This window comes from Oncorhynchus mykiss, chromosome 12, assembly GCF_013265735.2.
Source record: "Oncorhynchus mykiss isolate Arlee chromosome 12, USDA_OmykA_1.1, whole genome shotgun sequence".
In the NCBI taxonomy this organism is placed as follows: domain Eukaryota; kingdom Metazoa; phylum Chordata; class Actinopteri; order Salmoniformes; family Salmonidae; genus Oncorhynchus; species Oncorhynchus mykiss.
In genome coordinates, this window is record NC_048576.1 from 78,988,975 (window position 1) to 79,013,914 (window position 24,940).

At 44.8% G+C, this 24,940-nt stretch overlaps 1 protein-coding gene across 2 annotated transcripts; it reads left to right on the forward strand.

Annotated features, from left to right (window-relative positions):
- The first annotated feature begins 15,222 nt into the window (after positions 1-15,222).
- Positions 15,223-22,796, forward strand: pecam1 (platelet/endothelial cell adhesion molecule 1). Of its 2 annotated transcripts, XM_021625394.2 has the most exons (15): positions 15,223-15,375; positions 15,515-15,538; positions 16,807-17,100; positions 17,406-17,687; positions 17,861-18,121; positions 18,265-18,552; positions 19,276-19,575; positions 19,775-20,056; positions 20,191-20,323; positions 20,498-20,568; positions 20,887-20,940; positions 21,039-21,128; positions 21,287-21,343; positions 22,255-22,283; positions 22,492-22,796. In XM_021625394.2, exons 1-15 carry the CDS (start codon positions 15,318-15,320, stop codon positions 22,618-22,620), a joined length of 2,352 nt encoding a protein of 783 aa, XP_021481069.2. In that variant the 5' UTR covers positions 15,223-15,317; the 3' UTR covers positions 22,621-22,796. The 2 variants fall into 2 exon arrangements, with proteins under 2 accessions (XP_021481069.2, XP_021481070.2); XM_021625395.2 differs by lacking the exon at positions 22,255-22,283.
- The last annotated feature ends 2,144 nt before the right edge of the window (positions 22,797-24,940 follow it).

The following is a 24,940-nucleotide window of genomic DNA, read 5'->3' on the forward strand; positions in this document are numbered from 1 at the left end:
GTGTATCTGAATGTATTGTGTGTCTATGACAGAGGCATAGATGTTAGCCTTGGCAGGTAAATGTGCCCAGTAAGCAGCAGCATATATAGGAGAAGGGTGGAGGGTGGATGGGGAGAGCAGTGAAGCTCCATTAGAGATAGACAGTGAACCCCTGCCCTATTACCAGAGTTTTCAGCCAGGCTTATGCACCCAGCACAAGAGCTAACACAGCCCCTGTGGCGGCAGCAGAGGCTGCTTGGCTAGGGCTTGGGCCATGGGCTGGGGTGGGGGCACACACAGCCGCGCACGTACACACACACTAACACACATGCGCACACACAGTTCTAGGGCTGTGTGAACTGTCAGAGAGAGGAGCTGTAAAGCAGGCCAAGGTTTGACATTTAGAGGGTGACGTAGCTTTAAATCTGAACTGTCTGTCCTGCTCTGTGCCCAAGCTAAGGGGAGAGACAGGAATAGCAGCCCCACACTACAGAGATAAAAGGAGAGAATGCAACAATAGAGGAGCAGAGAGAAGGGTTGCGGAGAGAATGGTGGGATGTGAGAGAAGAAAGATTGAAGTTTTAAGTTAATTGGAAGCTATGGCAATCCTCCATCTTCTCTATCTCTCTACTCTCTTTCTCTCTCAGTGAGGGTCTCGTGGCTCTCTGGAGTTGAAAGACCCCCCGGGCAGAAGCGTTTTCCCACAATCCCTCAGTGAACTCAGCCCTGGAATCAAACAAAATAGCTGAGATTAAAGTCTCGTGTCAGTCATGATTCCCCCTCTTTTTTCTCATCGTGGTAATGGCGTCATCTCTCCCTGTTGTCTCTCACTCCATGTCTCCGTCACGCTCTCTGTCTCTCCCACTCTATTTTTTTCCTAGCTATCCCTCTCTCTCTTCCCTACACTCTCACTCACAAAAACTTATTTCTACCACTTTTTCACTATTTGGTTCAATGAAATCAAATTAATTCATCTTTTCATCCTGCTACAATATTCAGCCTGCTACAGTGTGAGAGACAATGGCTGTGGCATATCATGACACACTCAGTACCCAAACAGTTACTATGGTTACTCTGTCAGTACATTCTGGTAAAAATTCCTAGCATATAATTTTTTTAATACAAAAACTCATGAGCGTATTTCCTGTGAGGGATCATAGCACAAAGCACCAATGTCATGTTCATAGACATAGTCTGAGAGGGATGGGGTGCTCTTAACACTGAGGACAGAGTGAATAGGTGGTATACAGTGTTGGGCAGACATTTGAATTCCTGTTCTGTTGCATAAGGTTTTAACAGGACTACCACAGCTGTTAGGTACTTGTAGATCCCCATGTCCTCCCAATGTACTTAATTGTTCGCTTGGCTATTTTGGCTTAAGAGTTATTAGTCTGCTTGGATAATAACTTTTTTAGGAGCGGGAGTCTAGCATTAACAAAAATAAATATGGCTTTGGCCAATAATGTTAAGTGGAATTTCATTCCATGATGGGTAAAGTCTATTGAATAAGACCTTGCCATTCAACATAAGTCTGCAAGGTTGTAGCTGCTCGGCATCTGACCATAAGGCACTACAGAGGGTAGTGCGTACAGGCCAGTACATCACTGGGGCCAAGCTGCCTGCCATCCAGGACCTCTATGTCAGAGGAAGGCCCAAAGAATTGTCAAAGACTCCAGTCACCAAAGTCATAGACTGTTCTGTCTGCTACCGCAAAGAAAGCAGTACCGGAGCGCCAAGTCTAGGTCCAATAGGCCCCTTAATAGCTTCTAGCCACAAGCCATAAGACTGCTGTAAGACCATACTATTTATCAAGAGAGTTTTGACCTATATGTTTTGTAGCTGTCTATTTACCACCACAAACTGATGCTGCCACTTAACGAGCTGTATAAGGCCAGAAGCAAACAAGAAGATGCTCATTCAGAGGCGATGCTCCTAGTGGCCGGTTGATTTTAAAGGTGGAAAACGAAATGCTGTATTCTACCAGCATGTCACCTGTGCAACTAGAGTTGAAAAAACTCTAGATCACCTTTACTCCGCACACAGAGATACATAAAAAGCTCTCCCTTGCCCTCAATTTGACTAATCTGACAATAACTGCTTACAAGCAAAAACTCAAACAGGAAGTACCAGTGACACACTCAATACGGAAGTGGTCCGATGAAGCAGATGCTAAACTACAGGACTGTTTTGCTAGCTCAGACTGGAATATGTTTCAGGACTCATCCGATGGCATTGAGGAGTTTACCACATCAGTGACCGGCTTCATTAATAAGTGCATCGACGACGTCGTCCCCACAGTGACCATACATACATATCCCAACCAGAGGCCATGGATTACAGAAAATATTGCATTGAGCTTAAGGCTAGAGCTGCCGCTTTCATGGAGCAGAATACTAATCCGGATGCTTATAAGAAATCCCGCTACGCCCTCTATAGAAACATAAAAACAGGCAACATTGAATCCTACTACACCGGCTCTGATGCTCGTTGGAACCCTTGCGAACCCTCATGGATTACAAAGCGAAACTAAGTCGTGAGTGGCCCAGTGACGCGAGACGACAACACAAACTTAATGCCTTCTATGTTAGCTTCGAGGCTTGCAACACTGAACCATGCATGAAAGCACCAGGTGTTCCGGACAAATGTGTGATCCCTCTCTCCTTAGCCGATGTGAGTAAGACTTTTAAACAGGATAATATTCACATGGCCGCAGGTCCAGACGGATTACCAGGACGCATACTCAGAGCATTCACTGGCCAGCTGGCAAGTGTCTTCCTTGACATGTTCAACCTCTCCCTGACCCAGTCTGTAATACCTACATGTTTCAAGCAGACCACCATAGTCCCTGTGCCCAAGAACGCCAAGATAACCTATCTAAATTACAATCACCCCGTAGCATTCACATCTGTAGCCATGAAATGCATTGAAAGACTGATCATGTCTCACATCAACACCATCATCCCAGACACCCTGGACCCACTCCAATGTGCATACCACCCCAACAGATCCCCTACCTGAGAATGCTGTTCATTGACTACAGCTCAGCATTCAACACCATAGTGCCCTCGAAGCTCATCACTAAGCTAAGGATTCTCAGACTGAACACCTCTTTCTAAAACTGGATTCTGGACTTCCTGACGGGCAGGTGGTGAGGGTAGGCAACAACACATCCGCCACGAGACCCCTCAAGGGTGCGTGCTCAGTACCCCCTCCTGTACTCCCATGGCTGTATGGCTGCGCACGACTCCAACGACATCCATAAGTTTCCTGACAATACAACTTTTTTAGGCCTGATCACCAATGACGATGAGACAATCTATAGCAAGGAGGTCAGAGACCTAGGAACTAATCAACAAGGAACTTGAAGCTCTCTCTCTCTCTCTCTCTCTCTCTCTCTCTCTCTCTCTCTCTCTCTCTCTCTCTCTCTAATATCATGGACTACAGGAAACAGAGGAAACAAATATTTTAATCTTCCTGAGAGAGAAGAGGCATTGTTGTGCCCTCTTCACGACTGTGTTGGTGTGTTTGGACCTAGATCCTTAGTTATGTGGACACCAAGGAACTTGAAGCTCTCGACCTGCTCCAATACAGCCCTGTTGATGTGAATGGGAGCATGCTCAGCCCTCTGTTTCCTGTAGTCCATGATTAGAGAGAGAGAGATAGATGGTTTGTGACTACTATGATTCCCCATTGTAGCCAATTCATTTGCAGTAATTCCGTTACGGATTTGTTGGTGAATCAATTAACAGCAGCACGGGCAGCAGGTAGCCTAGTGCTTAAAGCTTTGGACTAATAACCCAAAGGTTGCAAGATCAAATCCCCGAGCTGACAAGGTAAAAATCTGTCATTCTGCCCCTGAACAAGGCAGTTAACCAACTGTTCCTGGGCCATCATTGAAAATACGTTTTCTTAAATAACTAATTGGTAGGTCTACCATTACTTGTTACTTCTGTAAACTTTCATTATCCTTCCTCCTCATGATGGAGAGACATTTGAAAATATCTTAAAGATATGTTTGTTTTTGGTAACAGAATTACAAGGTGCAAGGCAATATTTCTTAAACTTACAGAAGGTAAAGAGTTTCTCAAAAACTAAATATAAGCATTAATATTAGTTGGCAGGGGTCTTTACGTCAACATTATTATATTTTGACATATTTCTGATACGTTTTAAGACGTTTTCTGGCAGATGTACAAGACCTCTTTTCCATCTGTTTATCCAGAAATGAGTCCTTACTTATGCCAAAAAGTAATTGATGGAATATGGTTGAAAAATTTAGACTTAGCTTTCATTTGACACCCAATTTGATATGTTCGTATGAACTTCCCATGTTGGTGCTCATGGGTCCTTTTCTATGGAAATGCTCCTCTGTAAAGTTACAGAATGAATGTAATCAGTTTTAACTGGCAGCTGTTCCAAGAGCAGGTTCTTGGTTGCTAAGACAGAAAGATGGGATGTGTTATTCCTCCCTGATGGAGGGATTATGATGATGGTAAGGGTTTACATTTCTCTCTCTCTCTCTCTCTCTCTCTCTCTCTCTCTCTCTCTCTCTCTCTCTCTCTCTCTCTCTCTCATATCAGGTATTTTAGATGAGCTGTGAATGCTCTGTGCGCTCTGAGACGGTAGAGGACCCTGTCTCTTAATTGGTTCCTGCAAGGGCTCCTCCTGTGCAGCTGTGTGAGAGCAGAGGATGCTGGGTAGTGGGGCTAGCCTCTCCACAACAAGGGGATTTTGACAAAGTCTTCTGCAATAATTGTTCGAGGAGCTACATTATCAAATGTCTGCTCAAATGTCTGTATCAAATGTCTGCTCCTTAAGGATTTATGCTGGGCTTTTTCTATTTTGCTGCATTTGTGCCATTTTTAAAGACATGAGGTGTGAGCTTAACTTCAACTTGGTCCATTTCTTCAAGTAATTTATGTTTGACAATGCAGTGCATTTCAAATTAAACATATTGTTCTGTCATAAAGGCTAACACTAGCTGAGTATATCTCAGTTGGAGCTCAAAATTACCATAATGTTATGTCACATCTCGCTCTGGCTTGCGGTAAAACAGTGGCTGAATTCTCTCCCCTGTCTCACTTAAGAGTCTACCACATTATCAGGCACCGAAACATTCTGTTGGCATGTGAGTCATTTCAAAGTTCAGCGAGCTGGGCCTTTTCCTCTCCTGTCTGCTTCCACACATATAAGATGTTTGTATTGATTTGTGAGTGGGCTATCCATAGAACTCTCCTGGTCGGTGGAAGGGGAACTGTTGGGTTTTAATGAACCTAAAAAGCTAAAATAGTAGAATGGCGCCAGAGAGGATGGTTGACGTTTTATGTGCTCCCAACCAACTGTGTTATTTAGTTCGTGTCACATGTGCTCCCTTTCCGGCCTCTAGGTCACCAGGCTGCTCGTTATGGCGCACACCTGTCACCATCGTTAAGCACACCTGCGATTATCAGACTCACCTGGACTCCATCACTTCCCTGATTACCTTCCCTATATATACAGTCGAAATCGGAAGTTTACATACACTTAGGTTGGAGTCATTAAAACTCATTTTTCAACCACACCACAAATTTCTTGTTAACAAACTATAGTTTTGGCAACTCTGTTAGGACATCTACTTAGACCTCCACAAGTCTGGTTCATCCTTGGGAGCAATTTCCAAACACCTGAAGGTACCGCGTTTATCTGTACAAACTGTGGGACCACACGCTCAGGAAGGAGATGCGTTCTGTCTCCTAGAGATTTGCGAAAAGTGCAAATCAATCCCAGAACAACAGCAAAGGACCCTGTGAAGATGCTGGAGGAAACAGGAGGAGACAGGTACAAAAGTATCTATATCCACAGTAAAACGAGTCCTATATCGACATAACTTGAAAGGCCGCTCAGCAAGGAAGAAGCCACTGCTCCAAAACCGCCATTAAAAAGCCAGACTACGGTTTGCAACTGCACATGGGGACAAAGATTGTACTTTTTGGAGAAATGTCCTCTGGTCTGATGAAACAAAAATAGAACTGTTTATCTTGATATCTTATGTTTCACCGAGTCGTGGCTGAACGACGACATGAACAACATACAGCTGGCGGGTTTTACACTGTATTGGCATGATAGAACAGCAGTCTCCGGTAAGACAAAGGGTGGCGATCTATTTATATTTGATTTCTAAGGAAGTCTCAAGTTTTCATCTGTATTCTTCGTAGCTGTCTACATACGACAACAGATCGATGCTGGCACTAAGACCGCACTCAGTGAGCTGTGTTCAGCCATAAGCAAACAGGAAAATGCTCATCCAGAGGCGGCGCTCCTAGTCGCCAGGGACTTTAATGCAGGTAAACTTAAATCCATTTTACCTCATTTCCACCAGCATGTTAAATGTGCAACCAGAGGGAAACAACTCTAGACCACTTTTACTCCACACACAGACACGAGTACAAAGCTCTCCGTCGTCCTCCATTTGGCAAATCTGACCATAATTATATCCTCCTGATTCCTGCTTACAAGCTAAAATTAAAGCAGGAAGCACCAGTGACTCGATCTATAAAAAAGTGGTCAGATGAAGCACATGCTAAACTACAGGAATGTTTTGCTAGCACAGACTGGAATATGTTCCGGGATTCTTCTGATGGCATTGAGAAGTATGCCACATCTGTCACTGGCTTCATCAATAAGTGCATCGATGACGTCGTCCCCACAGTGACTGTACGTACATACCCCAACCAGAAGCCATGGATTACAGGTAACATTCGCACTGAGCTAAAGGGTAGAACTGCCGCTTTCAAGGAGCGGGACTCTAACCCTTAAGCTTATAAGAAATCCCGCTATGTCCTCCAACGAACCATCAAACAGACGAAGCGTCAATACAGGACTAATATTGAATCGTACTACACTGGCTCCGGTGCTCGTTGATGTGGCAGGGCTTGCAAACTATTACAGACTACAAAGGGAAGCACAGCCGAGAGCTGCCCAGTGACACAAGCCTACCAGATTAGCTAAATTACTTCCATGCTCGCTTCGAGGCAAGTAACACTGAAATATGCATGAGAGCATCAGATGTTCCGGACGACTGTGTGAGCACACTCTCCACAGCCAATGTGAGTAAGACCTTTAAACAGGTCAACATTCACAAGGCCGCAGGGCCAGACGGATTACCAGGATGCGTACTCCGAGCATGCGCTGACCAACTGGCAAGTGTCTTCACTGACATTTTCAACCTCTCTCTGTCTGAGTCTGTAATCCCAACATGTTTCAAGCAGACCACCATAGTCCCTTGTGCCCAAGAACACTAAGGTAACCTGCCTAAATGACTACTGAACTGTACCACTCACGTCTGTAGCCATGAAATGCTTTGAAAGGCTGGTCATGGCTCACATCAACACCATTGTCCCAGAAACCGTGGACCCACTCCAATTTGCATACCACCCTAACAGATCCACAGATGATGCAATCTCTATTGCACTCCACACTGCCCTTTCCCACCTGGACAAAAGGAACACCTATGTGAGAAAGCTATTCATTGACTACAGCTCAGTGTTCAACACCATAGTGCCCTCAAAGCTCATCACTAAGCTAAAGACCCTGGGACTAAACACCTCCCACTGCAACTGGATCCTGGACATTCTGTACCGGTACCCCCTGTATATAGCCTCACTATTGTTATTTTACTGAAACTAATTAATTATTTGTTACTTTTTTTTCTTAGTCTTATATTTTTTTTTGGGGGGGGGGTTATTTTTTATTTTTTTCACTGCAGTGTTGGTTAGGGCTTGTAAGTAAGCATTTCACTGTCAGGTCTACCTATTGTATTCGGCACATATGACAAATAAAATTAGATTTGATTTCAAAGAGGGGCCTTACCTAATCACAAGCAGTGTGACGGGCAACCCTGGACCTTAAGGGGTTGACTATGCCACTGCTTGTCTATATAACGCCCCTCACTGGACGAGTTAGCACATAGCAGGCCACTGTCTGCTGCTGGTCTTTAGAAACTCAAGGACATTCATTTTAAACATGATACCACTGTCAGCCACTGATAGAGAAACGTCAATCATTTCTGCAGAGGGAAGAGTTATTATTCCGAATGGTGAGTCTTGACTATTTTGACAGATGTTACATTATATTTGGTGCCCTGCGTGGAAGAGATTTAGTGAGATTTAGAGATAGAGAGAGCGAGAGAAATGGGAAGAGCATTAATCTCTTGCTCCTTGCCTATCTCATGTCGTATGAGGACCCAAAGCCTCTATTCTGGGCAAGCTAATTAGAGACACTCCACTCAGCACCAGCTGATGATTTTATGTGTTTGTGAATGTGTGGGGTCAACATGGTACTCCATGATACATTGATATCATCGAGTTTATTATTCATGTTTTATTTTCATTGACTCAGTCCTTTGTATGAGGGGGACTTCTCAAGACCCTAACCCTGTTACCGAAACTCTCCACATCTCTCTCTAGGAGAGCTCTCCTGCACCCTCAAAGCAGGTCAGCAGCTAGAGAAGCTCTGAGTTGGAGATAGACAGTCTCAGTACACAAGCCTTGTTTAACAGCCCCTGTTTAGCCGTCCCATCAGTTTAGCAGTACATAGCCGGGTGACGTTGGATCGTGCAGCCCAGCTCTCTGTGACGAGTGTGCTCACAGCTCATAGACCCCTGTGGAGACTCAGGTGGAGCTGTCTGTGTAGCATGTGTGTTTGTGTTGGGTGTGTGTGTGTGTGTTTATCGTAGTGCGACAAGTAAAACTTTGAAGTTTGAAGCTTGTGCTAAGACACATGCAGCCGTAAATAGCAAACATTCTGTCTGTACACAGAATAGCACCAACTGTTTTCATATCGCCAAAGCCCTATGTGCGACCCCCAAAGGTTTTACTTCAATTGTTTCCCTGTTGCCGAGTTGCAGAATTTGGACTTGGTGCATTGTCTCAATTCTTCCTGACAACCATCAGAGAGCCAGAGGAGAGAGAGAGAGAGAGAGAGAGAGAGAGAGAAAATAGGTAGCTAGCTATCTATTCTAGGATGAAACCGAAAAGCAAGAAAAAGAGGGTAGCAATAATGCGTTGATGAAAAAAGCAAGAGAGGGAGAAAAAGAGTCCAGATAGAGAGAGAAATAGCATCCACACTGTAACAGCATCATCGTACAGGTGGTTGTGTGGGTGGGAGGCTGTAGCCATGTCTCATAATTCAGTGGTTGAGTCCCATGTCACGGTGAAAGAGCATCCCCAGTCTACGGTTACTGTGCCTGGGAAGAGTGGCAGGCCACTACATGCTCCGGAGACAGAGGTGGACACTTACTGTCATAACAGACTAGACTCAGGAGGAGATGGACAGAGCGTGGCTTAGCCCGCTGAGTGGGGCTGTGTGTGGGAGAGAGGGAGCGAGGAGAGAGGGATGAGAGAGAGGGATGAGAGAGAGGTGGAGATAGGGCCATCAAACAGAGATGTTCTGTAGTGATGCCATATAGAATTTTGGTTCATCATATCCAATGTGACATGGAGAAGCGGGGAACTAAGCTTGGACGAGAGCCACCCTCCCGGCTCAAAACCACACACAGAGGGAAGGGGGAAGCCTACCCAGTCTTCAGAGAGTCATAGATACTCCCGCCGTTTACCTGCGCTTCATTGGTCTGTTTCGCTTGATAGCCCTCCGATCTGCACTTGTTTCATGACCCTCGGACCTGCAGACATTTTTTACGGTTATATATTTGTTCCCTTTCTTGAAGTTTAACTTATTGCCCGTTTTACTATCGTCCTGGGCTGATTGGTCAAGGCAATCCCGAAGTTACAGATCTGACTTGCCAACTTCCCTTACCTACATTGTTCTAACATGCCAGAGGCTGTTCAGCTTGGAGGCCTGCAGCGGATGTGGGTACGGCCCGGCGAGATTTACAGTGAGAGCTCACCGGACGCCGCCAGAACCACAACACTTTCCACTGCCATCCAGGACCTCTATACCAGGCAGTGTCAGAGGAAGGCCCTACAAATTGTTGAAGACTCCAGCCACTCTAGTCATAGACTGTTCTCTCTGCTATCGCACGGAAAGCAGTACCGGAGTGCCAAGTCTAGGTCCAAGAGACTTCTAAACAGCTTCTACCAACAAGCCATAAGACTCAAATGGCTACCCAGACTATTTGCATTGCCCCCCCCCCCTTTTACACCACTGCTACTCTCTGTTATTATCTATTCATAGTCACTTTAATAACTCTACCTACATGTACATTATTGTTGACTCAATAAAGCATCACCTGTTGGTGGGAACTGTCAAACCATGGTGTAATAGAATATCACTGCTTTCCTATAACTGCCTATGTGAACTATAGTGCCACGTATTGATAAAAGGCTGTAGCTAGAGGTGGCTTCATTGATCATTGCAATGATTTATGTATATATCTGTGTTATTTTACTGTGTTACATCAATTCAATAATGACAATGTCAAAAACAATTCACTCTCATACCAGTCCTATTGGACAGTAGGAAATGTTTGCGTTCAGCTAGAGATGTGCTCTACTGCTTCAAGGCCCAAAAGTTGTCGTCATGTGTCATGCTACTTCACTAGTTGATGTGCAGAACCTATGAAAAAAATGTGTATTAGAAGCTTGAAATGAGGCTAGTACATTACAGTTTTTGAAGGTTGAATCTAATACAAGCTAAATTAGCTGAGACTAATTCAAAGTGAGAGATGAATTCCAGGGTTACATCACAAAGAGAAATGCTAACGAGTTAGTAAGAGGATACTGGCGCTGCTGGTCTGATTGAGTTAGAAGACAATGGTGCTCTCATTTAGTAGGCTGCTAATGTGCAGTTTACATGATTCTCTCTCTCCCTCCATGCCTCTCTCTCTAGCCCTTTACCACTCTCTCTTTCTCTCTCTCGCTCGCTCCCTCCCTGCCTCCCTCTCTGGTATTGATGACATGCATTACTGGCACGGTGAGAGGTCTTATAGGCAGAAGCATAGCAGTGCGGTGTGTAGAGCCTGAGCCAGTCAGAAGAGAGGAGGGGAGATTTGGCAATGCCGCCCGGGGCTATGACATCAATCAGACCTCTGTACCCACGACCCACAGAGAACTGACCGCCTCAACAGCAGCGCTACAGGGCACCATCAATCACTCTCATATGTGAATGCTCTTTAATGGTGAATACTAACACATGCAGCCTGCCACTCTATTCTCTCAACAACACTATCGTCGGTTTTGGAGGTCATTCACTGAATGTAATGTATGCCTGATAAGAGAAACCATGAGAAAATGTCAAGTAGACAGACATTCTGCTCAAATAACACCCCCACCACCTCCCTGCTGCACTCAGCCCTGCCTCTGCCGCAGCAGGCGGGTGACTCTTCCCCTCCCTGTGGGACCTGTAGGATGATTTCCAAGTGACTGAGCATCATGACGAGGAGTTCAGCCAGATCCATTCAGACAGTCAGCTCCATCTCTACTGTACATCAGCCACAGTCAGCTGTGCACCTTCGTGTGGACAGACAGACAGACTGGTCATGGGCGCCAATTACACACAGCAGCATCCTGGGTAGAAGAATGTTTGACAACTAAGCTGTTAATGACAACCTAGAGCAGCGAAACAGTATGTTTTAGTTTAAATTAGGTGCACAAGGAGTCTGTGTTAATATACAGTATGTGTAAGGCAGGTGACTTTGAAAAGTCAGTTTGTCCAATGTGTGAAAACTTAAAAGCATGAGTACAAAACATGAAATAGGGCATTTTATGTAAGCAATGTAAGCAAATGACTGCACAGGGGATGTTACATCTATATATGCATGCTAGCTTCCAGCTACATTGCAACATTGAGTCTGAAGGACTTAGGGTACAGTATGTGGGTGGGTGCTGGACCCCTCAGTGACTTTGTGAGAAAACAAAGCTTTTTGACACTAACCCATGAGCCAGCAGGTCAATTAAACACAACACAACACACCACAACACAGCAAAACAGAACAGAACACAACACAACACAACACAACACAGCACAGCACAGCAAAACAGAACACAACACACCACAACACACCACAACACACCACAACACAGCAAAACACAACACAACACAACACAGCACAGCAAAACAGAGCACAGCACAGCAAAACAGAACACAACACACCACAACACAGCAAAACACAACACAACACAACACAGCACAGCAAAACAGAACAGAACACAACACAACACACCACACCACAGCAAAACATAACAGAACACACCACAGCACAGCAAAACAGAACACAACACACCACAACACAGCACAGCAAAACAGAACAGAACAGAACACAACACAACACACCACAGCACAGCAAAACATAACACAACACACCACAGCACAGCAAGACATAACAGAACACACCACAGCACAGCAAAACAGAACACAACACAACACCCCACAGCACAGCAGAACACAACACAACACAAGGACAGCAGCAATTAAGGAAACACCTCAGGCTCTGTACTGGCTTTGGGTTTCATTACATGACTCCTGTAGTAATACCTACAGCAAAGGTACAATTCCAGAATGTTGGCAGGTTCATTCCAGCTCCCCCCAATTTCACTTAATATTTCAATGCTACATAAACATTACAGGCTACGGGCATATGCAGATGTGGATGCGGTGATAAGAACGTGGAGTAGGTGATGTTGCTGCTGTAGCCCTTTCCCTGTGAGCCTTTAGCACCTCGTAGTGGTGAGATCTGAGAATTGCAATCAGGACTGAGCAGGAATTCACACTACAATGTGGACAGACAGACAGTTTGTGTAAAAAGCTGCCCTAAATATGCTATTTGGACAGAGTGGTTATTTCAGACATTCTCTGTTTGTCAAGTTCCTATTAGTGTACTATGTAGATCTCATCAGAACCACACTAGCCCAAGGCTTTTGTCTGAGGGGGAGCAAAGAAGTTGTCCTCACAAGGTAAGCAGTAATGAAGCACAGTCTTTCGGTTTGACTTTCTCCCACTGACTGTAAAATTGAATTTCCTGGCTACAGACATAACCTTTTAGGTTAACCCTTTATGTGTTGTATGGTCATACTGCCTTAAAACCTAGCGGGGGTTTTGTTGGAGTTGCCAATCATTCAGAAACAATAAGCACATGGGCAAAGTGCATTTTGGTCTGTATTTGGGGATATCTAATTCAAAACTCAATTTCCATTAGCAGACATGACTGATGGAGAGTTGACGTTAATGACGAAGATGATATTGCTAAGAATATCTTGAAGGAGTTAATCTAAGGATTCTTGTAATCTTTCATTATTTTGAACAACATTGTAATGAGAGGTTAGAATAAGATTCAGATCGTACTGTATGAACCCCTGCTGTGTTGCTGGAAGATTAACAGCAGGTGGTATCAAAGACTACATTGAGTAGTCACTCATCACACTCCTGCATGGGTTTGGCTTTAATGAACTATGGGTTTGGCTTTCATATCATGTCTGCCAATCAACCAGGGTCCTATCTACTGGCTAAAATCCACACTTGTTGAAGTCATGACTTCATCCCTCTATGTACACTAACAAAGCCAGGCAAGGCTTAATTAATACTCAACTACTGACAATAACAAATACAGTTCCTTCAGAAAGTATTCATGCCCCTTGACTTTTTCCACATTTTGTTGTGTTACAGTCTGAATTTAAAATTGATTAAATGTAGATGTTTTTGGTCACTGGCCTACACACAATACCCCATAATGTCAAAGTGGAATTATGATTTGAATATATATATACAAATAATAATAAATAAACGAAAAGCTGAAATGTTTGAGTCAATAAGTATTCAACCCCTCTATTGTGGCAAGCTTAAAAACGCTCAGGAGTCCAGATTTGCTAAACCAATCACATAATAAGTTGCATGGACTCACTCTGTGCAATAATAGTGTTTAACATGATTTTTGGCTGACTACCTTACCTCTGTACCCCACACATACAACTATTTGTAAGATCCCTCAGTCGAGCAGTGAATATCAAACACAGATTAAACTACAAAGACCAGGGAGGCTTTCAAAAGCCTTGCAAAGAAGGGCACCTATTGGTGGATCGGTAAAAATATGAATAACGCAGACATTGAGTTCCCTTTGAGCATGGTGAGGGTATTAATTACACTTTGGAGGGTGTATCAATACACCCAGTCACTACAAAGATACAGGCAGCCTTCTTAACTCAGTTGCCAGAGAGGATTTTACCATGAGGACGAAGGTGACTTTAAAATAGTTACAGAGTTTAATGGCTGTGATAGAAGAAAACTGAGGATGGATCAACAACAGTGTAGTTACTCCACAATACTAACCTAACTGACAGAGTGAAAAGAGGAAAGCCTGTACAGAATAAATGTATTCCAAAACATTCATCCTGTTTGCAACAACGCACTAAAGTAATACTGCAAAAAATGTGGCAAAGCAATTCACTTTTTGTTCAGGGCAAATCTAATACAGCACGTTACTGAGTACCACTCTCCATATTTTGAAGCATAGTGGTGGCTGCTCATGTAATGTGTGTGCTTGTAATCGTTAAGACTGGAGAGTTTTCAGGATAAAAAAATCAACTGAATGAAGCACAGAAAAAAATGCTAGACGAAAACCTGGTTCAGTCTGCTTCCACCACCAGATACTGGGAAATGAATTCACATTTCTGCAGGTCAATAACCTAAAACACAAGGCCAAATCTACATTGGAGTTGCTTACCAAAAAGACAGTGAATGTTCCTGAGTGGCCGAGTTAGTTTTTACTTAAATCTGCTTGAAAATCTATGGCAAGACCTGAAATGGTTGTTCAGCAATGATCCACAAATAATTTGACAGATCTTAAAGAATTTTGAAATTAATAATGGGCAGATATTGTACAATCCAGGTGTGCAAAGCTCTTAGAGATTTACCCATAAAGACTCACAGCTGTAATCACTGCCAAAGATGATTCAAACATGTATTGACTCATTTGGTGTGAATACTTACGTAAATTAAATATTTCTGTACTTAATTTTCAATCAATTTGCAAAAATTTCACTTTGCCATTATAGGGTATTGTGTATAGATGGGTGAGGGGGAAAAACGATTTAATTAACTTTGAATTCAAGCTGTAGCACAACAAAAATTTGGGGTAAGTCAAGGCACTTTACATTTAGGAACTTGCATATCCTGAGGAAGCAGCGGTCATTTCCTGGTCAATGAAACAAAAAGAAAGCCAATGATAAGACGAAGGCGTAACACACACACATAGACAATTATGCCCCGCCCTCTCCGCCTTCCTGCTTCTTGCATACTCCACCTCTCATTCCCTGTGGCCCGGCCCGTCTTTCCCTTCTTCCCCTGTCCCCATGTGAGCGCCTGCCACTCTGGCTCCTGGCTGTGGTGCTGTATCAGTGTCATCACTCAGGATGGACTCCCCACCACTCTACCTGCCTCTGCTGCTGCTGACCTGTCTGCTCACCCTCTGTAAGGATCCAGCACTCTACTCTACTTTCTGAGCTCAGATAGGTTACCTTTAGTTCATATGTATGTCTGTCTCTCACATCACTTGCTTTCTATTCTTATTCCTCCTCCTCTGTCTCCCTCCACCTATCTCCACTCACAGGGCAAGGGGCAGGAGCTCAGTCATGTAAGTATGAGATACAATTACTTTCTGTGTTTGATGCCACTTTAATAAATGCACCATAGAGCTGGAAGAGTCCCAGCATAGAGACAGTTTGAGGGCAGTTGGTCCTATCTACGGTTGATAAGCGGCTATTTTTATGCCTCACACAAAATAGTTATTTTTGTAGGAAATGGGTATTGTGAGCGTCTGGCTTCCTTGACATTTTCATATTTTTCATTCGATTTATTGAAGGTATTTGAAGCGGAATACACAGCTGGTTTCATTGTTTTGTGTCAGCATGTGAACGAGCTTCTGAGATGTTGAACCTCTTTGATCCACCTACATTCTCAGATACTGTAATGGTTTTATTTTTCTCAGCAACTTAGTTCATTCTGAGCTCTTGGTGGGGTATTGAGAGGGAGCTGGTTGCATATAACTGTAATAACAGACCGTATCTATTCCCCGAAGGCTCAGTCACAAATTTGGCTCCAAAGTACTTTTGGCTCAGGTCTCAGCCTTTTCTCCTGCATGGCTGAGCTGTATGTGTTACCTATTCTAAAAGCATTACCAGGGAGGATGTGGAACACTTTGTTGTGTCAGCTCAGGCCCAATAATGTTGTTGGTATTGAGTGTGAACAGGAGCCAAGGAAAGGCCACAGACCTCCCAGGGGAGGGGACAGTTGGTCTGTGTTTGTTAAAGTGTTTTCCTCCTTTCCTTCCTCCTACAATTCCTGCTTACTGTGGAGGGCCACCAGGCACACCTCCTGCTTACTGTGGAGGGCCACCAGGCACACCTCCTGCTTACTGTGGAGGGCCACCAGGCACACCTCCTGCTTACTGTGGAGGGCCACCAGGCACACCTCCTGCTTACTGTGGAGAGCCACCAGGCACACCTCCTGCTTACTGTGGAGGGCCACCAGGCACACCTCCTGCTTACTGTGGAGGGCCACCAGGCACACCTCCTGCTTACTGTGGATTGCCGCCAGGCACACCTCCTGCTTACTGTGTAGGGCCACCAGGCACACCTCCTGCTTACTGTGGAGGGCCACCAGGCACACCTCCTGCTTACTGTGGAGGGCCGCCAGGCACACCTCCTGCTTACTGTGGAGGGCCGCCAGGCACCAGGGAAGGGCCTTCCTCTGTCTGGAGGACTGGAGTAAAGCACAGAGGGAACTCCCTGGCTAGTCTTGAAGAATAGTCCATTTAGCTTTAGTTATTTTGCACCCCAAATAGTAGTTTGCATTAGCCTTGGATGTCATTGTGTCTTTGTGTGTCTGTGTGTGTTTGTCCAGTATTCACCATAGATAGTGTGACACTCAAACTGGACCCAAGTGGTGAGGTAACCAGTGGGACCTTGATGAACCTGAACTGTGAGGTCAGCGTCAGCCATGACCAGTCCCACCCCATGACACACAGCTTCAACTTCCTGCGAGACGATGTCCTGGTCTACTCCAAAAACACCACCGAACCTGCGGTCCTTCACCAGCTCAACCCGGCCAGGGCTGCCAACTCTGGCACTTACAAGTGCCAGGTCATAGTTCAAGACAAGAGCAAAGGCAGCAGAACCCACAGACTCACAGTCACAGGTACTGCTGAAATGGATCCATGATTATATTGACTTTCTGGTAAAACTCTCTAGATCTCTAGATCCCGTAGGGCGGTGCACAATTGGCCCAGCATCGTCCGGGTTAGGGTTTGGACGGGGTAGGCCGCCATTGTAAATAAGAATTTGTTCTTAATTGACTTGTCTTTTTAAATAAAGGTTAAATAAAATAAAAAATATTTAATTTGTAATCCATTATATGTAGGTACATACAGTATCAAGTATTTTCCTCCTGATGATGCATGGTATGTGACATCCTAGTGACTGACATTGATTGTTCGACCACAGGCTTGCAGACACCTGTGCTGCAGGTGACCTCCCAGATCCTGTTTGAGGGGGATGAGGTGGCAGCTACCTGCAGCGCCCCAGATGAGTCCGGCTCCCTGCTCTTCCACTTCTACCAGGACCAGGAGAAGATCAAGCAGGTGAGGGCCAGTGGGAACTCAGTGGAGACCAGGCTGGAGCTGAAGCATGCTGGGGACAAACACCTGCGCTGTTACTTTGAAATCACCATGCTGCCTGACGCTGGGAGGTCCAACAACAGTAACACTGTCAAGGTCATGGTCAAAGGTAAGAGTGGGGTTGAATGCTGACTATAACTGTTGCATTTGTTATTCGAAGGTACCGGTTCAGATTTACAGTAGCTATGGGCATTATGCTTCTGTGTGCTTCAATATTTGATCACCTGTAAGAAAATAAATGTTGGGTTAAAGAGTTTCCCTGTTCTTCTGTTGTATCATTAGAACTTTTCATCACACCTGTCATGAACATTCTTCCTGGTAAAGACGTGATTGAGGGTGACATTGTCGAGTTTGTCTGTCATGTGGTGAACCCCCCATCCAATGTGACGGTCTTCCTGAACAAGGACAAGAGGGTGCTTAAGACAGCCTCCATTAGTCTTAGTCATACACTCAGAGTTCTGGCAGAGGACTCTGGGGAGTATGTGTGCAAGGTGGAAAGAGGCAATGTGCAGAAAGAAGCCTATGAGAGCATCAAAGTCAAAGGCAAGTATTGGATGTCTGACTGTGTTGTAAAAGGTTGGGCCACAGCGTGTGAGCGTTTTCTAACTTAATTTAATGTTTCGCCATGCCAAAGTATCTTTGAATTAAATTTTTGACACTCTGCTTTTTCTGTCTGATCCCCACAGAGTTGTTTTCCAAGCCAGTCCTGGTGATGAAGCCCAGAGAGGTGTTTGAGACAGAGCGCTTCACACTGAACTGTGATACTGACCGCTATTCCCATGAGAGAATCAACATTGGGGACGTGAAGTACTCCCTGTACAGGAACCAGGTCCTACTAACATCAGGAGGGAACTACAGTGCCACAGCACACCCCTCCCTTAATGGAAATTACTCCTGCCAGGCCCAAGCCCAAGGAAGAGGCCAAACCAAAAAGATCTTCAAAAACAGCACACAGATTGTCCTCAAGGCAAAAGGTGAGTCTCGCTGTGTGGTGTGGTGGTTAATTTCTTTACTTTCAAAAGAGGAGAGACAAACTTATCACACAAGTCAGAGATATACTTAAACTGAATCTTTATTCACTTATTAATAAGGAAGCAGGTCAATACAACACACACATATAAAGTGAATCGATTGAGTGCCCTAAGATAATGATGGCTGGTTGACGAATCACCCTCAGATGATTCGTTGAGACAAAGATACAAAGGTCTTTTATAGCCGAGATACACCCCCTTCAGTCTACATGACAAACAACAGATGTATGGAATGGGTTACAAGTTTAAGATTTGTTTGAAAGATACTGTCTGCTGTGAATTATAAGTATCTGCTGTAAAAACTTATCATTGTGTAGAAACCAGGGTCTGGCCCCGAGCCATCTCTCCCTGGTAGCTTCCAGACAGGCACACAGACACTAATCATGCTATGGAATGCGGCCTTGTTAGGTTTAACATACACAGATAGATGAGTGTTCTAACAACCCCTTATTATGTTGGATAAAACAACCATTTGATGCAATAACAGCCTTATAACAATCGTGTAATTTCTGTTGTGACAGTGGATGGGGTCAAAACACTCTTAAAAACACTCTCATTCAACATTCTCAAACATTGCATGTGCTTGATTTTCTAACTGTTTTTCTCTTCTCTAGTCGCTTTCTGTCTTATTCGTTCTCTTTTTTGTTCCCCCTCTCCCTCTGTCAGTGCCTGTGTCAGTCCCTCTTCTGAGCGTGGTAGGGGGCAGGTTGATCCTGGGCAAGCCCTTCCAGCTCCAGTGTCAGAGTGACAACGGTAGTCTGCCCATTACCTACACCCTGCTGAGCCCCCACAGACAAGCTGAGTTCAGGGTGGTCCGCAGACCCTGGGATCTGGCCCTCTTCAACATCACCTCCATCGACAGGAGCTCTGACATCCACAGCTTCTCCTGCAAAGCCGAGAACAACCCCAGTCAGCCCTACATGGAGAGCTCAGGAGAGCACCTCCGACGCACTGCCACCATCATAGGTGAGTTGGCCACACCACCTGTTTATAACAGAACCAAATGTATACATACATACATACATACATACATACATACATACATATATACATACACACACCTACATATGGCTCTGGTTTATAAAAGGGAGATGCTGGTACAGTCAGTCTAACTGATGACATAGTAGATTTACTGTAATGACTCAACAACATTAATTCCCCACAGAGCCAGTGTCCAGGCCAGTACTGACCGTGACCCCCAAAATGGGGGACGTGGCTGAGGGGGAGGACCTGACCCTAACCTGCACTGTCCAGCGGGGCACGCCCCCCATCACCTACACATGGTATCACACAAAGAGTGCCCTGCCCCTGGTGTCCAAGACCACCAATGACATGCGATTATCCCACTCGTTTCAAGGTGTCAGTAGAGAGCATGGAGGCGGATACTACTGCGTCACTAACAACCCATCCAATGACAGCCAGAGGAGTGCCATGGTCACTGTTGGAGGTGAGAGGGGAAGGGATCTTGCAGATGAAAGCATTATCACACAAACACACTGGTGTGTGACTAGAAGTCATTTAGCTAAATCCACTGTGGCTGAACTTGACCTGAGGTAACCTCTGTAACCTTGCTGTCTGCAGTGAAGTTGGCTGGCTGGAAGAAGGGGCTGATCGCAGCCTTCTGCATCCTGCTCACAGTGTCTCTCATCATCATCATCCTCGTTAAGAAATGCCTTCTTCCATTCAGAAGAGAGAGAACAGTGGAGCTGTCAGTGTGAGTAGGCCTGGCTTTGACTTCATCATCCTACCATAGTCTATTCACAAACCATTGAATGTACAGTGATGCACAATTCTTTGTTTGGGAAGATGTGAATATTAAAGCGATAAAGGCCATATAGGAGTTTCCTGTTTCATTGTTCATTGTGTTTTCTTGTTCCCCCTCTCTCAGGAAGCCAGCAAGCACTAAAACAGACGAGACTCTGAGGCTGACCCATGGAGAAGTCAATGAGGCTGCCAATGGTAAGATCTGTCTACTGATTTACTGTACAGTAGAACCTATATCTGCTGTCAGGACTTCACACTACTAAACCATTGGCCCATGATAGAAAGTTTATAGAGTCTTGCAGACCCCTACCATCTCAGCCCTAACCTTGCTCCAACCCTTCATCCTCTCAGGATGTCATCTTTCCATTCTGTGTGTTCCTTCCTCCTTGCTTGGCTCAGGGTAAAGAGCAGGTGAGGGGATGCATACCTAATATGGCAAAGCAATGAATGTTTCATCCAATTGGATGTGACCGGTGTCCTGTATGACTGACCCCTCGTCTCTGTGTTTTGCAGTCACTCCTGGGGTCATGGGAAGGAGCGTCTGGAGTGATCACGTCTCAGGCTCAGGTGAGTGTACCAGAGTTCATGAGGTCAACTCCTTCATTTCAACAGTAGGAGCATTAACTATGTGACTATTCATGTCTAACATTAAGTGTGACTTGTAGAGTCTGACGACCAGACCAGCGAGGAAACTACTGAGGTACCTGAGCCACAATACACTGAGGTCCATCCCCAGGAGGTATACCCCACCAGAGGTAAGAGACTGACCCATCCTCTTAGCTGGGAGGTGCTAGGCTTCAAATACGCATGGCAACATTATTATTGATCTATTGCTTAATGTCAAATAATCATGAGCTGTCCACTTGCATTTTTTGATTATGTCCCTATGAAGCATTTGTTTTTGCATTTCTAGCCCCCGTGAAGAAAGGCACAGACACTGTGTACAGTGAAGTGCGGAATTCAAATCAAGGTAAGACTGACATCCTGTTCAATGTTCACTGAAGCCCTATATACACTGAGAAACAGCAAATTAGATGGGCTTCTTCTCTGGGGTTTGAGAAATGTGCCATGCAGGAAACCAGGCCAAGCCTAACTCTAAACATCTGCATTGTCAGTGAGAGAGGGTGCTGTTAAGCCGGCCGCTTAGCCAGCTGTCCACTTCCTGCTCTCGTCAAAGGGAACTTCCTGTTATTACAATCCAACCCAAACACAGGGTCAGAGGACAGACTGCTCCCTTGTTTACCCCTGAAATAAGAACCCACACGCCAACCATATTGCCCATTGTTGAGTAATTGACCTACTCCTTGCAAATGTCAATGGTATTTGTATCAAACAATGTTGCAGCGCAGGGGAAGAGAAAACAATCATGGGCTTTGGCCTGCCTCTATATTGTCAAACAATGGTCTTGTCGGCAGGGAAACTGACTAGTAACACACACATTAGTGGTTGTAATGCGATAAGCCCAAGGTGTCAGTCTTGAGGAGAGGTGGAGGTTCTGGGTGGAGGGTGTTGTTTTGGGGAAGGGGGAGGCTCTGGGTGGAGGGTGTTGTTTTGGGAAAGGGGGAGGCTCTGGGTGGAGGGTGTTGTTTTGGGGAAGGAGGAGGCTCTGGGTGGAGGGTGTTGTTTTGGGGAAGGGGGAGGCTCTGGGTGGAGGGTGTTGTTTTGGGGAAGGAGGAGGCTCTGGGTGGAGGGTGTTGTTTTGGGGAAGGGGGAGGCTCTGGGTGGAGGGTGTTGTTTTGGGGAAGGGGGAGGCTCTGGGTGGAGGGTGTTGTTTTGGGGAAGGGGGAGGCTCTGGGTGGAGGGTGTTGTTTTGGGGAAGGGGGAGGCTCTGGGTGGAGGGTGTTGTTTTCCTGAGCTTGTCTCCTGCTCTTGTTTTTACAGGTGAGTCAGCGTCCGAACAAGCTGACGGCGTAAGTAGAGCAATGTATTAACAAATACACTCATGTACGTAACAGTACTGTTTTACATACAGTACATAGACCTTATGACTTTGTTTTGTCTTAGAGGGACCCCTTATGGAGAAAATCAGATTCAACACAGGAGGAGGAAACTGCTGGAATACACAGAAACAGACACTGGCTTCTTCTTGTAATTTTTATTTTATTTTGTCTATTTCAGCAAGGCTCAGTTGAGTATGCCCAGTTAAACCACAATGACCATGAGTCAGAAGAACCAGAGCACGAACCCCGGCCTGAACCAGAGCCAGAACCAGAACAAGGGTCAGAACAAGACGGACAACTTGAATGACCACCATCAATAATTATTCTCTGATTTATTCAGCCCATTGAGCTGTTATTGATTTGAATGCATTTGTATATTTTCTATATTTTTTACACATCTTCTTCTTAACCTTTTGTACAGTCTTTAAATGCCTGTAATTATGCCTTTGTGAATTGAGAATAAAACAATGCAGCAGAATGGGAGACCTTGTCCTGTGTCTCAATGAGAAAAAAATTGTTATTGACGGTTTCCGTCATCTCTCCTGAGAACGTGCACATAGGATGTGTGTTGTTACCCAGAGGAAAATACACACAAATACATTTTCCTCCATTGTGAGCTGAGCTCCATGGACAGGAAGGAAACCTTTGAAGCCTGCAGGATGTAGTGACAGTCATGCGCTGTGACACCCCCGTAGAGAAGTGTGACAATATGAGAAAAGAAAGTCTATACCCCCTGGTGGGTGACCAGGCAAACCACTCTCCCTCTCCTGACCAGAGGAGGGCAGCACCTTGCTTACGATTCAGTAGGGAAACTTGGTGCCACACTGCTGAACTCATGTGAGAGGTTTCCACTGTGTTTTAGCATCAATGCATTTCAATTTCAGTTTCCATCCTTTCATTCCTTTTCTCAGTAGTTGGTTACCAGAGGAGATTAAAAACAGACAAACAAACTTTAAAGTGTAGGCTATATTGTCTTTGTACAAAGGTGTACACCGAACTGCAGTACTTTCAGAACCTCTCTTCAGTCCGGAAGACTAGTGGAGTTATCATGCCCAAGGGAACACAACAACATTACATTAGTAAGGTCTGTGCCATCACATATCCTTGATCACGAAATCTAAACATCTATATTAGCTATATTGTATTTGTTTATTCAAAAATCTTAATGAGACATCACCAAGGTGATCTGAACAACAAAGGCCTATAGCCCACAAGAGATTGATTCGTTCATTAATGTCATGGCACATGTTGTTGACAGTCCAGCTCATGTGGATTTGTCTTTTGACAGGAAGCTCTTAGGGAAGTTGAAAGACTGACCAACCCTGTGTGAAAAGCCATAAAACCCCGACAACACAGCTAAACACCCTCAGCCTGCCACCCACTTAAATGCTCTCAACTACATGCCCAGTTCAGTCTAACGTATACCACAGCCCTTAGGATGAAGCATTTATCTTCATTAGAGATAGCCCAGTCCCTTGTTTGGATTATGTTTCAGTTATTTGTGTGTGCACGTTTCAGCTGTGTGTGTGCGTTTGTGTGCACACCTGTGTGTGACAGAGAGGGAGCAGTACACAGGGGGAAGTAAGGGTGAACCCAAGAGAGAGAGAAAGAGAGAGCTCTAGTGACAGTGTGTCTGAGCTAGGGCTCCTCCTTCCCCACCTCAGGTCATGTTGAGTTTGAATCGCCATCCTAGCAAGCATGAATGTAAGGAAAACTTCAGAGTGACAAGTCCAGCCACCTTTAGTGTAGTCAAACTATTCACTATTGGTTCTCGTACTGGGAAGTTCAAAATGTAACAACACACTAGAATATTTCATGTCCATGCAAATCTATTTTGTAATATGATACGGTAAGAAAGAAAATAAGTACTGCTATTTTAGGTAATCCCCCAAGGGGAAGACAAAACGATCGATAAAGACGGCCCCTTTAAGAGGAGGCCGTGGGTCCAAAGAGTCATCTATGAATGGATAGTTTTCCAAAATGCGTTCCAAAATGAAAACCGAATCCATCTCCGTCTCAGCAGTCTGGATCTCTGCAGGTTGTTATTACTGTATCGTTACATCACACGCTGTAGTTTCAGCTTTTAGAGTGTGGGTGAATGAATCATATTACTTAACAGGTCTGTCCTGACAGCGGTTAGCAGCATATTTTGAGAACTGGCAGCGGGAGGTCATGTGCCGCTATTGAATTAAAATGACTGTAGCAGAAGTAGAATAAAGAAGAATATGGTGGCTGGGTATTAATGAGCGGGTTTTAACCTGTGCAAGCAATTTTTCGACAACATTTATTATAGCTCAGATTGGCTTTTTAATTTTCAACTGCACAATAATAAAGCCAAAATGCTATATGTTTACACCCTGTGTCCTATACTCTTTTCCTCTGCAAGGACAGAACATACAGAAATAACCCCAAGTTTGGTGAATCTCCTGCATACCTCGCGGCCTCAACCCGGCCACCCTCCTCTCCAAACCCTGACATGTCCTGGCCATGGATGGTGCTGTCCTCTTCAGAGGGCCTGGTCTGATGTTTGAAGAGCCTGTCTACCCTGTCAAATACACACTGCTGCATTTACCATGTTCCTGCATCCATCATGTGAGGTCATGTGCTGTCATAGACGCTGTGGATTC